The sequence below is a fragment of the Caretta caretta genome, chromosome 1 (assembly GCF_965140235.1).
Source record: "Caretta caretta isolate rCarCar2 chromosome 1, rCarCar1.hap1, whole genome shotgun sequence".
NCBI lineage: Eukaryota > Metazoa > Chordata > Testudines > Cheloniidae > Caretta > Caretta caretta.
In genome coordinates this window covers 347555295-347576098 of record NC_134206.1, presented here as the reverse complement: position 1 = coordinate 347576098, position 20804 = coordinate 347555295, and the positions used below count along the sequence as shown (strand labels likewise).

Sequence of the window (20804 nt, the reverse complement as noted above, 5' to 3'; positions counted from 1 at the left end):
CAATGGGAGCTGCGGGAAGCGGTGGCCAGCACATCTCTGTGGCCCACTGACTGTTACTTATCTTATTATCTTCTAGGTGTTTGCAAATTGATTGCTTGGTTATTTGCTCGATTATCTTTCCAGGTACTGAAGTTAAGCTGACTGGTCCGTAATTCCCCGGGTTGTCTTTATTTCCCTTTTTACAGGTAGGCACTACATTTGCCCTTTTCCAGTACTCTGGAATCTCTCCTGTCTTTCACGACTTTTCGAAGATAATCAAAAATGGCTCAGACATCTTCTCAGTCAGTTCCTTGAGTATTCTAGGATGTATTTCATCAGGTCCTGGTGTCTTGAAGACACCTAACTTGTCTCAGTAATTTTTAACTTGTTCTTTCCCTATTTTAGCCTCTGAACTACCTCAGTTTCACTGCCTTTCACTATGTTTGATGTGCAAGTGCTACTAACCTTTTTGGTGGGGAAAAAAAAAAAAAGTCATTCAGCACTTCTGCCATTTCTACGTTTTCTCTCCCTGGTTGCCTACCCTGTCCTTGGTCTTCCTCTTGCTTCTAATAAATTTGTAGAATGTCTTCTTGTTACCCTTAATGTCTCTAGCTAGTTTAATCCCGTTTTGTGCCTTGGTCTTTTTATTGTTGTCCCTAAATACTTGTGTTATTTGGTTATATTCATCCTTTGTAATTTGACCTAGTTTCCACTCTTTGTAGGATGCTTTTTTGAGTTTCAGATCACTGAAGATTTCCCGGGTAAGCCAGAGTGGTCTCTTGCCATACTTCCTATCATAGAATCATAGGATATCAGGGTTGGAAGGGACCTCAGGAGGTCATCTAGTCCAACCCCCTGCTCAAAGCAGGACCAAGCCCCAACTAAATCATCCCAGCCAGGGCTTTGTCAAGCCTGACCATAAAAACTTCTAAGGAAGAAGATTCCACCACCTCCCTAGGTAATGCATTCCAGTGTTTAACCACCCTCCTAGTGAAAAAGTTTTTCCTAATATTCAACCTAAACCTCCCCCACTGCAACTTGAGACCATTATTCCTTGTTCTGTCATCTGCTACCACTGAGAACAGTGTAGAGCCATCCTCTTTGGAACCCCCTTTCAGGTAGTTGAAAGCAGCTATCAAATCCCCCCTCATTCTTCTCTTCCGCACACTAAACAATCCCAGTTCCCTCAGCCTCTCCTCATAAGTCATGTGTTCCAGTCCCCTAAACATTTTTGTTGCCCTCTGCTGGACGTTTTCCAATTTTTCCACATCCTTCTTGTAGCGTGAGGCCCAAAACTGGACACAGTACTCCAGAATGAGGCCTCACCAATGTCGAATAGAGGGGAACGATCACGTCTCTCGATCTGTTGGCAATGCCCCTACTTATACATCCCCAAATTACATTGCCCTTCTTGGCAACAAGGGCACACTGTTGACTCATATCCAGCTTCTCGTCCCCTGTAATCCCTAGGTCCTTTTCTGCAGAACTGCTGCTTAGCCATTCGGTCCCTAGTCTGTAGCGGTGCATGGGATTCTTCCATCCTAAGTGCAGGACTCTGCACTTGTCCTTGTTGAACCTCATCAGATTTCTTTTGGCCCAATCCTCTAATTTGTCTAGGGACCTCTGTATCCTATCTCTACCCTCCAGCGTATCTACCTCTCCTCCCAGTTTAGTGTCATCTGCAAACTTGCTGAGAGTGCAATCCACACCACCCTCCAGATCATTTATGAAGATATTGAACAAAACCAGCCCCAGGACCGACCCTTGGGGCGCTCCACTAGATACCGGCTGCCCACTAGACATAGAGCCATTGATCACTACCCGTTGAGCCTGACAATCTAGCCAACTTTCTATCCACCTTATAGTCCATTCATCCAGCCCACACTTCTTTAACTTGCTGGCAAGAATACTGTGGGAGACCGTGTCAAAAGCTTTGCTAAAGTCAAGGAACAACACGTCCACTGCTTTCCCCTCATCCACAGAGCCAGTTATCTCCTCATAGAAGGCAATTAGATTAGTCAGGCATGACTTGCCCTTGGTGAATCCATGCTGACTGTTCCTGATCACTTTCCTCTCCTCTAAGTGCTTCGGAATTGACTCCTTGAGGACCTGCTCCATGATTTTTCCAGGGACTGAGGTGAGGCTGACTGGCCTGTAGTTCCCAGGATCCTCCTTCTTCCCTTTTTTAAAGATGGGCACTACATTAGCCTTTTTCCAGTCGTCCGGGACTTCCCTCGATCGCCATGAGTTTTCAAAGATAATGGCCAATGGCTCTGCAATCACATCCGCCCAACTCCTTTAGCACTCTCGGATGCTGCACATCCGGCCTCATGGACTGGTGCATGTCCAGCTTTTCTAAATAGTCCCAAACCACTTCTTTCTCCACAGAGGGCTGGTCACCTCCTCCCCATGATGTGCTGCCCAGTGCAGTAGTCTGGGAGCTGACCCTGTTCGTGAAGACAGAGGTAAAAAAAGCATTGAGTACATTAGCTTTTTCCACATCCTCTGTCACTAGGTTGCCTCCCTCATTCAGTAAGGGGCCCACACTTTCCTTGGCTTTCTTCTTGTTGCTAACATACCTGAAGAAACCCTTCTTGTTACTCTTAACATCCCTCATTAGCTGCAACTCCAGGTGTGATTTAGCCTTCCTGATTTCATTCCTACATGCCCGAGCAATATTTATATACTCATCCCTGGTCATTTGTCCAATCTTTCACTTCTTGTAAGCTTCTTTTTTGTGTTTAAGATCAGCAAGGATTTCACTGTGAAGCCAAGCTGGTTGCCTGCCATATTTACTATTCTTTCTACACATCGGGATGGTTTGTCCCTGTAACCTCAATAAGGATTCTTTAAAATACAGCCAGCTCTCCTGGACTCCTTTCCCCCTCATGTCATTCTGCCCATCAGTTCCCTGAGGGAGTCAAAGTCTGCTTTTCTGAAGTCCAGGGTCCGTATTCTGCTGCTCTCCTTTCTTCCCTGTGTCAGGATCTTGAACTCGACCTTCCCATGCTCACTGCCTTTCTGGTTCCCATCCACTTTTGCTTCCCTTACTAATTCTTCCCGGTTTGTGAGCAGCAGGACAAGAAGAGCTCTGCCCCTAGTTGGTTCCTCCAGCACTTGCACCAGGAAATTGTCCCCTAGACTTTCCAAAAACGTCCTGGATTGTCTGTGCACCGCTGTATTGCTCTCCCAGCAGATATCAGGGTGATTGAAGTCTCCCATGAGAACCAGGGCCTACGATCTAGTAACTTCTGTCAGTTGCCGGAAGAAAGCCTCATCCACCTCATCCCCCTGGTCCGGTGGTCTATTGCAGACTCCCACCACGACATCACCCTTGTTGCTCACATTTCTAAACTTAATCCAGAGACTCTCAGGTTTTTCTGCAGCTTCATACCAGAACTCTGAGCAGTCCTACTGCTCTCTTACATACTATGCAACTCCCCCACCTTTTCTGCCCTGCCTGTCCTTCCTGAACAGTTTATATCCATCCATGACAGTACTCCAGCCATGTGAGTTATCCCACCAAGTCTCTGTTATTCCAAGCACATCATAATTCCTTGACTGTGCCAGGACTTCCAGTTCTCCCTGCTTGTTTCCTAGGCTTCTTGCATTTGTGTATAGGCACTTGAGATAACTCGCTGATCCTTTCTCAGTATGAGGCAGGAGCCCTCCCCTCTCACGTGCTCCTGCTCGTGCTTCCTCCCGGTATTCCACTTCCCCACTTACCTCAGGGCTTTGGTCTCCTTCCTCCAGTGAATCTAGTTTAAGGCCCTCCTCACTAGGTTAGCCAGCCTGCTTGCGAAGATGCTGTTCCCTCTCTTGGTTAGGTGGAGCCCGTCTCTGCCTAGCACTCCTCCTTCTTGGAACACCATCCCATGGTCAAAGAATCCAAAGCCTTCTCTCCGACACCACCTGCGTAGCCATTTGTTGACTTCCATGATTTGACGGTCTCTACCCAGGCCTTTTCCTTCCACGGGGAGGATGGACAAGAACACCACTTGCACCTCAAACTCCTTTATCCTTCTTCCCAAAGCCACGTAGTCTGCAGTGATCTGCTCAAGGTCATTCTTGGCAGTATCATTGGTGCCCACGTGGAGAAGCAGGAAGGGGTAGCGATCCGAGGGCTTGATGAGTCTCGGCACTCTCTCCGTCACATTGTGAATCCTAGCTCCTGACAAGCAGCAGACTTCTCGGTTTTCCTGGTCGGGGCGGCAGATAGATGACTCCGTCTCCCTGAGGAGAGAGTCCCCGACCACCACCACCCGCCTCCTTCTATTGGGAGCGGTGGTCGTGGAACCCCCAACCCTAGGACAGTGCATCTCATGCCTTCCAATTGGCGGAATCTCCCTCTGTTCCCTTCCCTCAGACGTATCATCTAGTCCACTCTCCGCATTAGTACCTATCTTTCTTACGCAGTGGGATAGTTTGCTCTTGTGCCCTTAATAATGTCTCTTTGAAAAACTGCCAACTCTCTTGAACTGTTTTTCCCTGTAGACTTGCTTCCCACGGGATCTTACCTACCAGCTTTGTGAGTTTGTTAAAGTCTGCATTCTTGAAATCCATTATCTTTATTGTGCTGTTTTCCCTCCCACCATTCTTTAGAATCATGAACTCTACTATTTCATGATCACTTTCACCTAAGCTGCCCTCCACTTTCAAATTCTCAACCAGTTCCTCCCTATTTGTCAAAATCAAATCTAGAACAGCTATCTCCTAGCAGCTTTCACCACCTTCTGAAATAAAAAAAATGTTTCCAATACATTCCAAGAACTTGTTGGCTAATCTATGCCCTACTATATTATTTTCCCAACAGATGTCTGGGTAGATGAAGTCCTCTATCACCACTAAGTCCTGTGCTTTGGATGATTTTGTTATTAGAAATTATTAGAAATGAGATGGACACATTGGTAATCTCTTTGAGTCATAAATTCAAATCTTTCTGGGGCTGGAATTGGCCAAAAGTTATTACCATGTGATACACATTTGGTGGCCTAAATAAAATGAGATGGTGATGGAACCTAGGTAGCTAATCGAGTATCTCTAGACATTTCGTTAACTGGCAATCTCATGATGAGAGTCAGGACTGAACGGACAATAGAGACTGACCTCTAGATTCATTCCTACTTCTGTCCCCTTTTGGTCAAGTTTGAAGCACATTTGTGGGATGGTTTGAAGAAGCTAAGACTACTGTTATGGAGGCATGGGAGGGGATGGGGGGCGGGAGGCAAGAGTGGGAGGGGAATGTTTCTATACTGGGGATAAAGAAAATAATTCAGCATGATGGCATGCCATGCCAGTATGTCCACATAAATCCTTATGAACTTGTCAACTCAATCCGTTCTCCCATCTATGCTTTACTGAATATGCGTGTGAACATGTTTTTTTAAAATAAAACAAATCAATTGTAACATTTTACCTTAAACTAGCAATAGCATTTAGACCATGCTGTGGTCACATGATCTGTCTCAATGCAGAGCATAAATGCTTCCAGAAGACATAGCAGTATGTTGAGGGAGCAAGAATCCGTGTAAAGAAATACTCAAGTGAATAGGAAGATTCTCCATTGAGAGGGAATTTTGTCTAGTGGTTCAAACAGGAGACTGGGAACCGGACTCCTGGATTCTATTTACAGCTCTGCCACTGCTCAAAATGTGACCTTGAACATATTTCAACCGCTTGGTGTCTTAGTTCTCCCATCTGCAAAAATGGATGCCACCTGCCACACAGGGTGTAACTATTTGTAAAGCACTTTGATATTCTTGAGGCACCATGTCATTGTAAAATATTATTAGAATTTATTGATTAGAATTACAGGTGCTTCCTCAAAGGTTATGTTCACCAAGAAATTCAAATTGACCAGCCACAGTTGTAGCCTAATAGATTTTGATTCCTGCTGCAAGTGGACCTTAAGGACGAATAATTTGTTTACACTAATAATAAAGAAATCCACTTTGAACCAATGTGTGCAACAACCACCACAGTTGAATGCCACTCATTGCGATCATTCTTCTTACTAACATGCCGTAATTTGACAGGATGAAAACAATGTGCCATTGCTGTTGGTAATGTTTCCTCAGGAAAGTCACAAGTGATCCTGGCAGTGACTCAGCTTAGCGTGCGAGATAATCAGTCTAGGCAACGGGTAATTATCTCAAGCAAGTCATTATCCAGGAAGCAGCTGTGCACTCAGATTTCTGAATGAGACTTTAACTAGATTTTCAGCAATCAGCCCTTTGTCAGAAACTTTTATGCCCTGCCATATAAGACAAATTATGCTGCTATGATACATGGTAGTAAATGCATATGCCTTAAAGGCCAATTTCAGTCTGGCTTGTACTGTATAGCCCAGGAGTTGTAAAGATCAAACAGCAAGAAACACTTTTCACTGGGCATAAACTGTGAAACACGTTTGAAACTGCATTTCCAAAGTCATTGTTGGTAGTGGCCACCTTGCTGAAAAGATCTATCATTTTTGATGTTGACAGCATGGGAACAGGATATAAGAAGTTGTCAAGCTGTTTTCATCCTGATTTAATACTAATTTAAACAACTGTAGCATGAACGTTAATGCAGAATATTTGACAACAATTTAGTTTTTTGTTCATGACTGTTCTGGCAGTATTAAAAGGGGAGTGATTAACAAAATCTTCCATTTGACTATAGAATAATGGCGAAAAAGTACTTAATGAGGCCCTATTCATAGTTAAGCGCAATATTTTTAATGGGCTACTACAATGTTTTTAGCTTAATCATTGTAGAATTACATCACTAATTTGAGAGGGACATGATGGGTTAGGATGGCAGAAAACCTTTCCCCTACGATGGAGGTCTTTGCTTCAAACATCTCAAGGTGAACTATGCAAAGGGAGTGGATGGTTCTTAATAGTTCTTAAACCAGTTCCTAGTGAATGTGTGTCTACATCATAAAACTACCACCATGACTAGTCCCTTTGCATACATCTTCACAGCAACTAGACACCCTTGTCTGGCCTGCGTCAGCCAACTAGGGCTCGTGGGGCTTGGGCTGTGGGGCTGTTTCACTCCTGTGCAGACTTCTGGGCTCAAACCAGAGCTCGAGCTCTGGGCCCCTCCCACTTCGCAGGGTCCTGTGTCTAGTTACTGTGTAGACATACCCTTTGTGGTAAGCCTCAATAAAGGTACTAAGGATTGACAAATTATAGAAACTGAATGAGAAATCACAATCCAGTCCGTCTCTTCAACCTCAAATGGACCTTAAGCAAATTCACATGCCTTCAGAGGAGGCAGGCATATATCGTATCATCTTGCTAAGAATCCAAAACAAATTTGGAAGGTTAACAGCTTTAATGGCCCTGATCCAAAGCCTACACTCTGATATGACCAAATAGAATTATCAGCTCTTGATAAGGTCATCTGCTTGGGCAGACTGATTTGGGTTTCTTATCCATTCTAGAGACTAACCAATTTATTCCGAAAGCTTATGCTCAAATAAATTGGTTAGTCTCTAAGGTGCCACAAGTACTCCTTTTCTTTTTGCGAATACAGACTAACACGGCTATTACTCTGAAACTTATCCATTCTAATTCTCACAAGCAAGTTACTGATGTGAAAGAGAAAGAGAAAAAGCAAGATACTCAAGGAATGCCCACAACAATAATCTGCATTTTTTCCTATACAACTCAAATGAACTTGACTGGTGATGCTGTTTCAAGCCATCTAGTCTTGAACTTAAATCACTCTGCCTTGTATTACATCTTTTTATTTCAGTTTTAATACAGTTTTTCTGCCCCTGAAGCCAGCAGACCAGGCTTGAAATGTGATTTTCCACTACCGACTGAAAGTCAAGTCTCAAAGGATTTCGCTGTTCAAAACCAACCATGTATATTTCCTCTTTCATTTGGAACCTGTGAAAGTGAGGAACTATTAGTACCAGAGACATCCATAGGATGAGAAAGTATCATGCAAAACTTCCACCAGTGCAGATACACCTCACTGTTGAACTATACCACACTCTGGCCAACCCAGATCTGCTAATGCTTTTCATGGATTCCAAGTCTCCAAGGTCAGAAGGGACCCTTGTGATCATCTAGTCTGACCTGCATAATACAAGTTATAGAACTTCCCCAGAATCATTCCTAGAGCAGATCTTTGGGAACAAAATCCAATCCTGATTTTAAAATTGTCTGTGTTGGAGAACCCACCACAACACTTGGTAAATTGTTCCAATGGTTCATTACTCTTAATTTTAAAAATTTACTTATTTCCAGTCTGAATTTGTCTAGCTTCAATTTTCAGCCATTGGATCATATACCTTTCTCTCCTAGATTAAAGAGCCCATTACTAAATATATGATCCCCATGTAAGTACTTACAGACTATAATAAAGTCACCCCTTAGCCTTCTCTATGTTAAACTGAATAGATTCAGCTCCTTGAGTGTAACACTATCAGGCAGACATCCAAGGATCACATTAGCCCTTTTGGCCACAGCATTGAAGTAGGAGCTCATGTTCAAATGATTATCCACCATGACTCTCAAATCTTTTTCTGAGTAGCTGCTTCCCTGGATAAAGTCTCATATCGTGTAAGTCTGGTCGATGTTCTTTGTTCTTCTATGTATACACTTACATTTAGCCGTATTAAAACCCATATTGTTTGCTTGTACCCAGCTTCCCAAGTGAGCCAGATCGCTCTGCATCTGCTTCCTAGTTCTGATCTATAAAAACTCCTACTAGTCTAATGGAAGGTTCTTCACACAACTCTGTTTATGCTTCATGATCCTGCCTTGCAGCTTGCCTGCTATTGCAGTCCTGCTATTACATCTCAGTTCTGATCTGTAACATTTCTGCTATTCCAAAGCTAGGATGAGATTCACCAAAGTTATCTTCAGCTCACGTAAGGATCTGAATTCAGAAGTCCAGAGATAAAAAGCTACTCCAAAGGTGCCCCTGCTCCCCGTCATTTTCCATATGCTCATTTAACAATCACGGCTGCTCTTTGGGCTGGAACAATGGTATTTTGTGACATTATATATGAGGGACATGTTATTGATAATACATTAGGTCCCCTGGTCTTGCAAATGGAGGCTGGCAGGTGACTGTAAAAGATTCACATTGCAGGGAAGAGAAATCCATGTTAAAAACCTAGGAGTTTGGAGATGTTGTGCTGCCCCAAAATATTCTAATGTGAGGAGGAGAGTTTCCAAAGCAGCTAAGGCAACGTTTCTGAATCTTTTTGAACCAGGGACCGGCTTGCTGCCTTCCTAAACTGTGTCAGGGAGATCTCAGGGACCCACCAGGAGGCTGCCTGCTCCCTTTCTAAACTGTGTCAGGGAAATCTAGGGGACTGGCAAGGAGGCTGCCGTGGACTAGCGCTGGTCCACAGACCGGTGGTTGAAAAACACTGATCTAAGGGACTTGCACGCCTAAATCCCTCTAGGCACTTTTGAAAATCGTTCCCCTGACTCTAGCTTTCATTTGTTTGTGATAGTTTAAATAAATTCTAAACTTGTTGGAGATGCAGCAACTCAAATCCATTGTACTTAGATCAATTGACTGGTGGTATTTGTCTTGAAGATCATTAGTATGAACAACAAAACATGAAATATAGACTGCTAGAGACTGTTTTCACAATTAATCTTTTCTAAACTAAAATATAAATTGCAAATACATGACAGTGATACATATTATGTAGGCACTTGGACAGCACTTTTGACCTTCAAAGAACATTTCAAATATTAGTCAATCCTCAAAATACCCCTGCCATGTGCAGGGGTGCTGGAACAATTTGTATAGTGGGGGTGCTGAGAGCCATCAAACCAAACTGTATACCTTGTATATAATGGAAACTGCTTCAGGTCAGGGGGTGCGGCAGCGTCCGCTGCATCCGTAGTTCCAGCACCTATGGTCATGTGGACAAGTAATAATATGTCCATTTTATAGATGGGATAAGTGAGGCGGAGAAGTTAAATTACTTGAAAATGGCCATGAGAGGAGTCAATATCAGAGCCAGGGTTAGAACTCAGTTCTGGCCTCCCAGTCCTGTGCACTAGACATCACACCAGACCTCCCAAAGGGCCTCTGTAGTATTTCGTTATCACCCAACGAAGGAGAAAAAATAGGTTTACTACAGTCCCTACTAGTCCTTATGAGACTGATAAAAAACTGTTCCAATCAAGCATTTGTCCCATTTAAATATTGTAACCTTTAAGGCAAATTTCTTAATATATTGTCTAAAATATTGTTTAGTAAGCTTGAAATGTTCTAAGATTTGCAAGCATCCCCAGTAGGAGACAGTAGGAAAAATGCAAGGGAGCAACACAGGAGTGAAAGCTGGTTTCAAAACGAAGGGGAGGTAAGGAAGTCATTCAAATCAGAGCCAGGTGTGTCAAGTAATAGTCCCTGCGAAGGAGAGAGCTAAGGACGACGAGGGAGAGATTGTGTCATGTATGGTTGCCTCCTCCCTCCATGCACCAAGGCAAAAGTTAGGGAGTACAAAACAGTAAATAGGTAAAAGCCACCAAATTAAGGGGACTTAATATCGGCGGGCATGCGTAGTTTGCAAAACATCTCTCTAAAAAACAAATTGCACACTGCTTCTGCTGCCAATACAGCCACAGGCATGGGACAACAGAAAAACGCTGGCGAATCGCTCAGCTTGGTTACCTGAAGAAGAGGCCGTTGCACTCCTAGCATCTTCATGGTGTCCGCATTCGCCAATATCTTCAGGGGGTCAGATGCCTTGGTGACACCTTCTATCTCTTTGTTGATCTCTGCTAGGACTTGATTAAGGAAGATGTTCTTGATGTACATGGTGAGGAACTCCCGGAGCGGACATTGTTTGGTTGGGCCAAGGCCCAGGGCGTGCTCAATCTCCTGAATAAATCTAAAATATAAAAAGAGAAATCATACTTAGTCACACAATACAATTACCATGAGCTACACACTGTAACGTCCCAAGCATACTGCTAGTGGGAGAACATAGGGTCAACCATGGGAGCTGGAAGGGAAGAGTTGTAAGATTCAGAGGCAATGGAGTTCTAACAGAGTGCACTGGACACAGGAAGGACTCCTGAGTTTATCCCTCCGCTATGCCCTTGACTGTACCCAATTTGAAATACCTTAAAGGTTCCTGATCCTCAGAATGGGCTGGGAATCCACTTAAAATGGAGGCACCCAAAATCATTAGTCACTTTTGAAAATTCTGACCTGCATGTGAACTTGGGCAAATCATTTATTTTACCTATCCATGACTCAGTTTCCCTTTCTGTAAAATGGGGTAATGATGTTCCACTTTATTTCTAACAATAACAATCCCTCACTCTTAAATGGCGCTTTTCATCAGCAGATCTCAAAGCACTTTACAAAGGAGTTTAGTATCATTGTTCCCATTTTATAGACAGGGAAAGTGAGAAACAGACAGGTGACATGACATGCCATGCCCAAAGTCACCCAGCCAGGCTGAGAACCAGGTATAGAACCCAGATCTCCTGTGTTCCAGTCCAGAGCTCTATCCACTTGGGCACAGTGCCCCATCTAATGCACTGATTGATCCCTGGAAGCAAAATGCTGTATATGTGCTATGTATTATTATTTTATTCCAGGAGAAGTGATTGGATCACATTCACTTATATGCATGCAGAAGGCATGCTACCTTTTCCCAAATATCCCCGCCCCCCTTAATGTCCCACCTCCTAAAAAATTTCAGCATCTCCTTCATCAACACATCTGTATTTCACTGACATAATTTGCTTGGCCAAGTCAGCCGCTTCTTCCAGGAACCACCTCCTCTCACATCAATAAAGTGACACCCTCAAGGCAAAGATGGTTTATTGGATTTACATCCAAAATGACTGAAGTGAAAGTCATTTTTTTCTTTATTTCTTGAAGTGATGAGAACAACAACAACAGAAGTCACAATTAACTGATTTATCAATCTATAGTACTTGTATGGTTTCCACTACGGCAGTATCTGAGCACCTTGCAGGCTTTAATGTATTTACGCTCACCACACCCTGGTGATGCAGGGAAGTGCTACTAACTCTGTTTTGCGGGGGGGGGGGCGGGGGGAAGGGGAATTGAGGCACGGAGAGACAAAATGATTGGACAAAGGTCACACAGGAAACCTTTGGTGGAGCTGGGATTTGAACCTAAGTCTCCCAAGTCAGTCCCTTAACCACTGGGCCATCCCTCCTCTGCATGGGAAGGATTTTTTGAACGGAGGCATTTCTGACATTTCCAGCATTTATCAGTGACTTCTTAGCAGTTACTATGCCCCCAAACAGATCAATATGATTTTCTTAATTGTCCATATTTTCTACTTCCACATGTAGTTCTCTAGATGAGGTAACTTCTCTTAGCAGGATTGATAGAGTGTCCCCTGTCAATTTCAGCAGCATGATTTCTATCAGATTTAAACCATTTGTTCCCTAATGCTTACACTCTGCTGATTTCATCAGTCTAAAATGACACATATGGGGTGAGGCACCATCTGCATGGGGACCCATTCACTCTGATAACTTTGAAAATTCACTCAACTGTCAGAGCTGCAGTGCAACTTCCCCCAGCAAAAAGCACGAGGAAAGAAACACAAAGGAAGGCAACTCCCTTGTTTGCACAGATTGATAAAGAGAATAAAGTTATCCACCAGAGAAATTGCAGAGTCATGCAGCGAGAGAGAGGCAGAAGAGGCTTATCTCTGAAATAACACACCCAATGTCACCAACTTCTGTGGACCGACATTTACGGATGTCTTCAAGCGGATGCTTGTCACGATTAAGCTGTGACCTACTGTGCCTTTATATTTGTTCCAGTATCTATTTGCAATGTTCATATCACTCTTTATATGGATACCCTTCTTTATACAGGGCTTCTTACAGAGCATTTCTGATCTGGAAAGTAATTTTAGAAATAAGAATTAACCTTCCCGATGCCCCTAGTTGTATCCTTGTTTTACAGATAAGGAAAGCAAGGCAGAGTGCCTTGTTCCACAAATGCATATGCGCATGCTAAGCTTTAAGCAGATGAATACTGCCATGGAGGTCAAAGGGACTACTCACATGTTTACAATTTGAGCATGTGCGTAACTGTCTGTAGGATTGGGGTGTAAATGACTTGCTGAAGGCCACAGGAAGAGTTGGTATCAGACCCAGGATTAGACGCAGAATTCTTGGCTCTCAGCCTTGTGCATTAATTTCTATCCCAAAACTCTCCTAAGGACTCCCACTTCAACCACCATAGACCTTGTCTACATGAGGAAACTACACCAGGTTAGGTAACCATGTGTTCTAATATTATGTGATTTCTTGGCACAGATAGGGTGACAGTGGCTCATTATCATTCAGTAAGGACCAGAAGCATGTCCACGGTGCTTTAAGGGATTTATATTTTACTTGATGCGAACTGTAAAGTAATCACAGTGCATGTGAATGCTGACAGGCAGAGATGATTTAGGGAGTGTGAAACTTAACGACTACTCAGCAAAGCTTCCAAGAACAATGGTCTAAAACTAAGGAAAGAAAGTTCAAGCTAAATATTAGAGAAAAGTTATTAAGAGCTGTCAAGGTTCCTCCCCCACTCTGAACTCTAGGGTACAGATGTGGGGACCTGCATGAAAAACCTCCTAAGCTTATCTTTACCAGCTTAGGTCAAAACTTCCCCAAGGTACAAAATATTACACCCGTTATCCTTGGAATGGCCGCTACCACCACCAAACTAATACTGGTTACTGGGGAAGAGCTGTTTGGACGCGTCTTTCCCCCCAAAATACTTCCCAAAACCTTGCACCCCACTTCCTGGACAAGGTTTGGTAAAAAGCCTCACCAATTTGCCTAGGTGACTACAGACCCAGACCCTTGGATCTTAAGAACAATGAACAATCCTCCCAACACTTGCACCCCCCCTTTTCTGGGAAATGTTGGATAAAAAGCCTCACCAATTTGCATAGGTGACCACAGACCCAAACCCTTGGATCTGAGAACAATGAAAAAGCATTCAGTTTTACAAGAAGACTTTTAATAAAAAATAGAAGTAAATAGAAATAAAGAAATCCCCCCTGTAAAATCAGGATGGTAGATATCTTACAGGGTAATTAGATTCCAAAACATAGAGAACCCCTCTAGGCAAAACCTTAAGTTACAAAAAAGATACACAGACAGAAATAGTTATTCTATTCAGCACAATGCTTTTCTCAGCCATTTAAAGATATCATAATCTAACACATACCTAGCTAGATTACTTACTAAAAGTTCTAAGACTCCATTCCTGTTCTGTCCCTGGCAAAGACCAGCATACAGACAGACACAGACCCTTTGTTTCTCTCCCTCCTCCCAGCTTTTGAAAGTATCTTGTCTCCTCATTGGTCATTTTGGTCAGGTGCCAGCGAGGTTACCTTTAGCTTCTTAACCCTTTACAGGTGAGAGGAGCTTTCCCCTGGCCAGGAGGGATTTCAAAGGGGTTTACCCTTCCCTTTATATTTATGACAAGAGCCAAAGCAAATACTCAGTGGAATGGATGACTGAGGGATATGGTTGAGGAACCATCACTGCAAATATTCAAGGACAGTAGGATTAAATTATATTAAACTGAAATTTTCACTGGTTCAAAAGACTCCATTAAAGTAAGTGGGGATTTTGCATGAGAAAAGACTGAGTAAAAACTTAATAAGGATGTCTGAATACATCTCAAAGGGAACAGCTAAGCAGTGTGGGTGGATGCTATAAGTGATTTTCCCCTGCCCTCACTATTTATGATCTCACTAAAAAACTGATCTCATGGAAAATATATGACACTCAAAACCCCCTATATTAAAAGAACATTATTAAGGTTGCTAAGTCAGGCACTCAAAAGGGAGGAAACGTCAGAATTAAGGTTATTTGTACAACATTAGTTTGGCCCCCTTGCCAGTATGCATTATGATATGGTCTTCAATTACATGATCACGTACAATTTTTTTCACAGGTTTCCTCCCTCCTTCAGTGAACGGGATGGCCCCCCTCTGGGAATGAATCAAGGTCGTGTACTCAACAGCAGGGTTGGAACCTCAAGCTCTGAGACTTGAGTTAATGGAATAACAGATAGCAGTAGTTGGTTGTCATCCTCTATGTGGATCAGCACTAGCGAGGGATGGGGCACTTTTCCAGTGCATTTCACAGATGGTTGCTAACAGCAGAAGAATGATGAGACTCAGGATCCTTGGGTTCCCTTCCAGGCTCTAGAGGGGCATGTGATCTAATGGGTACAGACTTGTCTGCCCACTGCCCCCAAATGTGATCCCTGCTACTCCACTACCACCAGTCTGTCCTTGTGACCCAGTCTGGTCACTTTCACACCATGGCTTGTCCCAGGCCCATTCTCCTTACCTAATCCAGCCCCAATCTCAGACTCCTTGCCCAACAAATCCTCGGTCTCATTCTTCTGGACTCCCTGACCCAGTCCCAGTCTCCACCCATATCTAGTCCCAATCTGCTTGCCCCACCTACTCCCTGTTCCTGCTAGCTCCCCAGCCGCTTCTCCTCAGTCTCCATGCCCAGCCAATCCCTGTTCCTCCTCACCCACGTCCTTAATTGATCTGTCTATCTCACAGCAATAGGGTGGCCAGGTGACGAGTTTCTGACAGAAAAGTCTGGTCGAAAAGGGCACCTGACCAGACATGCAAAGTCTGGTTACTGCGGGCAGGGAGGTGCCGGGTCACCACCCCCACCAGCTCCTACTCAGCCGGGGCTGCCTCCTACCTGCATTGGGCGGCTGCAGCTCCCAGCCCTGGCTCTGCAGGCTAGTCCCTCCTGCCCTAGGTAGAGGGGAGGAGGGGGGAAGAATGGAAACACAGTGAGAGAGGGGAGGAGGGAAGAAGAGCGACGGGGCCAGGGCCTTGAGGGAAGAGGCGGGGCAGGGGTTGGCAACCCTACCCGTCACCCCTCCGCCCACATTCCCTGTCCCCCCTGTGCCATTCTTCCTTCTGACCCTTCTCCATTTGACTTAGGCAGCTTCTTCCCCCACAGACCTGGGCCCAGCAGGGGTATGTCCCATTGAGAGCTCAGGAAAGAGAGTCTTCCCACTCTCAGTTCAGATGGCTGGACCTGAACAGCTTGAAACAGCCAAGAGCTGCAATTTCAGGGAAAGTCCTACTCAGCTCCCAGCCTGACCGATAATATTTTATAGACAGACAGGCGTGTATATACGCTATTATTTATTTCAGTTTATGACAATATCTATCTGAACTCTAGGCACTTTCTGATCTTTACAACAGACATGAGACATTTGACTGAATGACCATCATAATTAAATAAATATCTTCACAGGAATGCCTTCCAAAAATCCTCCTCACTCAACTCACCCCCTCAGTCATCCCACCCAGAGAAGAGGATAAGAAATGTCATTTTGAGTGAAAAACTCACCAAATATAAAACGGTTTAAAAATTAAATCATTGAAAACTTTTGACTCTGGATTAAAACCCTCAAATGAGGCACAGCCAAGTGTGTGATGCACACATGACTGTGTGCCAATGGGCCTCTGGAATCAGATGCATTTCCATAAATCCAAATAAAAAAACCCATAAGAAATCATCATGATGGTGAAAATGGCTCAATGATACATCATTTCAACAGTTACTATTTTCGTTTTATTCTCCGAAGAGTGAGATTTTAGATACACTTTGCTGCCAAACAGGACCATAAGAAGGGATGAAGCCTCAGAGGAAGAGGTTTGATTCAAATGGTCTGCTTAGATTGTTTTACTAGAAAAAGAACCCTTCAGATGCAATTTACAAGGGATTCAAGAAACACTATCAACAGCCTCATTTAAAACCATCTCTCACTGGCACATGAAAATTGAAGAAAAACACATAAAGGTTAACGCACTGTGGGGTGCATTCTCTTGATGGGTGAGAATAAGTCATATGGCGCATCAAGAACATTCCCCTAACACTTGGTAATTACACTTACTTAACATAACTGCATTCCTTCTTCTGTAAAATGCTCCAAAGCTTTCTCCAAATAAAAATGCAAACCAAGCACACCATCAGATGCTGGACCATGGTCACTGCATATACTCCAGGTTAATTGTCCAAAATCCTAATGAAGCTAAGTGGGATTCAACTGATCAGATATACATTTTTGTGAAATGTCTGCATGGGATGGAGATCCTGAAAAGATGAGGAAAAATAGAAATCTGCATCTCATATCCAATTCACAACCTGCACTTGCAGAGTAATATACAAATTTAACTTGTTTTATCTCTCTATGAAAGCATTTGAGGTGATTTGTGACTACAATTAAGTGTTCCCTGTAGACAGAAAAGCACTTTAGGTAAAATGAAGTGCCTTTTTGCAAATGACAGTCGTTTGGATTTTTTAAAAAAGCACATCATTTCAGAATATTTAAGTCATTCTAACTCCCAACTTTGATGGCTGCCTTACCTATGCTGTATGTGTTTTAAAAAAAAGATTGATTCAGAAACTTATATCATTCTTCTCATGCTAAGGTGTTTATTCCATTTGTTATTAAACCTCTAATAAAAAGAAATGTAATTAAAAATATAGAAAATGCCTCACTGAATTCCAGTAACACCAGCAACTTCAGTTAAGCCTACCCTGATTTAACTAATGAAGCTATTATCCGAAAGTGCCCCCAAAACAAACAACTGGGTTGGATTTTCAAAAGCACCTAAATCACTTAGGAGCACAAGTCCCATTGAAAGTCAATAGGATTTGTACTCCTAAGTTACTTAGGTGCTTTTGAAAAACCTGCCTATTATATACTAGCTAATCCCCACTCAACTACTCCAGAATCATTTCATGTTTATTTCACTGTAGACTATTTTGTATTATTATAATTAATAATAATGTATGGTAGTTCCCATGATGTGGTAGGTGCTTTTCATACATTCAAGAAGGGACAGCATCAGCTAGGAGAAGATCACAATCTAAGGGTAGACAAATAGAACAATTGACAGTACATACACAAATCTGTTCAATTCACTGTATGCAACACAGCAGAAGAGGGGTGTTTAAAAAGCTTTTCATTGTGAATGGCTTTCCCAAAATCATTTTCCAGCCTTTAAGGTAATTTTAGATTGATTAGGAGGAGGAATTAATAAACTGTGAAGTGTACGAGGCTGTGAAATAGGCACCCCCAGGAAGTGGTGGAAGCTTCATACTATTCAGAACAAGTCTGTACAATGCATTGGAAAACATTCCCTAGGGACCAATCTTACAACAGCATAGTGGATAGACTAGGTGAGCCGGTAGAATTTTTGCATCCCTGATTTTCTGTACTTTCATTTCTACTTCACAGGTTGACACTTAAACTGCTTCCCTGTCGCCCTGTGTACGTATTTATCTAATAACAAAATAAAATTTTGAAGTTTAACCCTAAAAACTGAAATAAGAGATGATTAAAACAAACTGGGTTATTCAGTCAATCCCCTTGCTGGTGCAGAATTGTTCCCTTCGTTACACTGTTGAATACTTTGTCTTGTCTACATTTTAATATCCCAAGTGGTGGGTGTTTTCAGCACTTCCCTTGATAAAATATTCCAAAGCTTGATAGATCTCACTATTGGGAAGTTTTCTGTGATATTAAGCCTAAATTTCCTTCTCTTCATTTCATCCTGTTATGCCCCTGTGCCACCTTACACAATTTTTTCTTCCTCCTGGGTGATCACACCCTTCAGATACTTAATATATTATAGAACCTACACAGAGAACATCCTGCCAGACATCCTCTCTCCTTTATAACTAGGAGGACTCAGATCAAATGTCCCTATTGACTGCAGCTAGGACAGTATGGCATGGGGAGAGAAGTGATTAAACAACATCCCATGAAACTGGTACTACGGAGCTGCTTATAATACACTCTGCTTACAATGAAATCATTGGCTTGCTTTTTTCCATCCCCCTAAATAGCTATTTCATGTACTAAATTGGTTGACAAAACAATCTGGTTGGAATAGAACACAATTCTCAACACAATCCTCATTCCATTTCATCCTCCTATTCTTTTCTTTGCTCTTGAAGTGAAATCCCATTAAGGCTCTTGAAGTGTCAAGTGGTTCTGATCATTACATATGTACGTTGTATAATAAATACAATAAATATAAAACATCCACCATTGTGGGTACACCAGAGATCATTTGCCATTGAAGACCCATCAGTTGAGTAGATACTAAAATGATGGAATGCACAGTATTTCCACAGAAAAACTAGACCATTGGGAATTATTTTGATTACAGTATTAGCAGTTACCATTGAACTGATATATCTCTGAGGAAGGTGCTAATGATAAATACCTTAACCATATCAAAGATAAACCAGCTGTCTACATGAAAAGACTGTGTGAAGGGAATAGTACATAGGAAATGGAAGCCCAAGCTCTCATCTAGATGACAGAGCACAAGCTAACGGAAGGTGTAGGCACAACTCCTTGCTGGAGATCTGTCCATGGTGGTCGTATTTAAAGCTTGTCAGCTTCCTCTGAGATAAATACTTAAGTTGACGTCAGTATCTGAAGGATTCCCTGGACTAACTATAGGATGTACCCAGGCAATGTGGCAAAATGTTGAGGTAACAGTTATTTAAGAAAACTGGCAAGCTTTAAGGGGAGACCACTAAATCTTAGGTATCTGTCATCCAAGTAACTAGGTGTCAATTTAATGTAAGTTAACTCTTCTGTGGTCTAAAGTAGTAGAGAGTGCAGAGACCTGTCTTCAAATCCTGGCTGAGGTCACCAGCTTCTGCCCATATCACAAAAGCAGTGCACATTTTGGCTGGGTGGCTAATCTCTGCTCAGTGCTGGGAAAACAAAGTTTGCCAGTCAAGACTAAAATACACCTGATAGAGAAGTATGGGAGAGGCTTATATACAGCATTTGCTCCTGTAATACATTGCAGTACCAGTTGGAATTGAACTTATGTTCAGTGAAACATGATGGGGCCGAATTCTGTAGGGTATTTTAGGCAATAGATTACCGTAATGGTCCCTTCCAGCCTGAAAATCTACCAAATCAGAAGTCCCTACTCAGGAAAAACAGTCACTGGCTTCAACAAGCTTTTTGGATGAGTAAAGACTTCAGGATTTGTCCCTATAGCAGTATAAGGGAGGAAGGATGATGGTCTTGTGACTAAGGCACTAGGATCCAGGCGGTTTGGATTCCATTACTTGTTCTATCACAGACTCCCTGTGTGACTCTTGGGCAAGTTTTCTCTCTCTCTGCCCCCATTTCCCATCTATAAAATGGGGGTAATAAGACTTCCTATCTGCACAGGGGTACTGTGAGGATATATTTGTTAATGTTTGTGAGGTACTGAGATATTATGGTGATGGAGGCCACATGAGTACAGAGAATAAAAGGTGTATTTTACAATTAATTTGTGCTGAATCAGCTATTGTTTAGTAACTAGCTAATTCCTGCAGATCACAAATTTCTAGATTAGCTGAAATGCCTCTACGATAGAATGCTGTTTCTTATATTGAATCAAAGTGGGGAGTATTGTCAGTGGTTAGAGCATAGGATGATTAGCCAGGGCTCCTTGGACCCAGGAACTCTGGATGTAAAAAGTATGAGCATTTACTGCCTAAGCTAAAGACCCCATGTTCCATAATTCAAAGGCTGTAGCCGATTCATAAGTGTCTATATGTGGACTAGTCACTAGAGGGGTACAGAAGTCACACTATGTAAGCATGGGTTATACTCTCAAAACCATAGCATACCTGTAAACCGTAACGCTACGCAGGTTTAGCTGGCTTCTCCCAGTTATTTCTACAGAGCCACAGGCATGAGCTTCACTTTACTGACACAAAAAAAGGTCTCCGCTCATAAGGACGTCATCCAACTCCCACTGAAGTCAATGAGAG

At 42.8% G+C, this 20804-nt stretch overlaps 1 protein-coding gene across 1 annotated transcript in view; it reads right to left on the bottom strand.

Annotated features, from left to right (window-relative positions):
* Nucleotides 1-20804, bottom strand: part of EXOC4 (exocyst complex component 4) — a 599812-nt gene that overhangs the window by 151174 nt on the left and 427834 nt on the right. The window contains exon 11 of the mRNA XM_048836703.2: nt 10621-10840. Coding sequence (XP_048692660.2) covers nt 10621-10840 — 220 coding nt within the window. The remainder of the gene's footprint in view (nt 1-10620; nt 10841-20804) is intronic.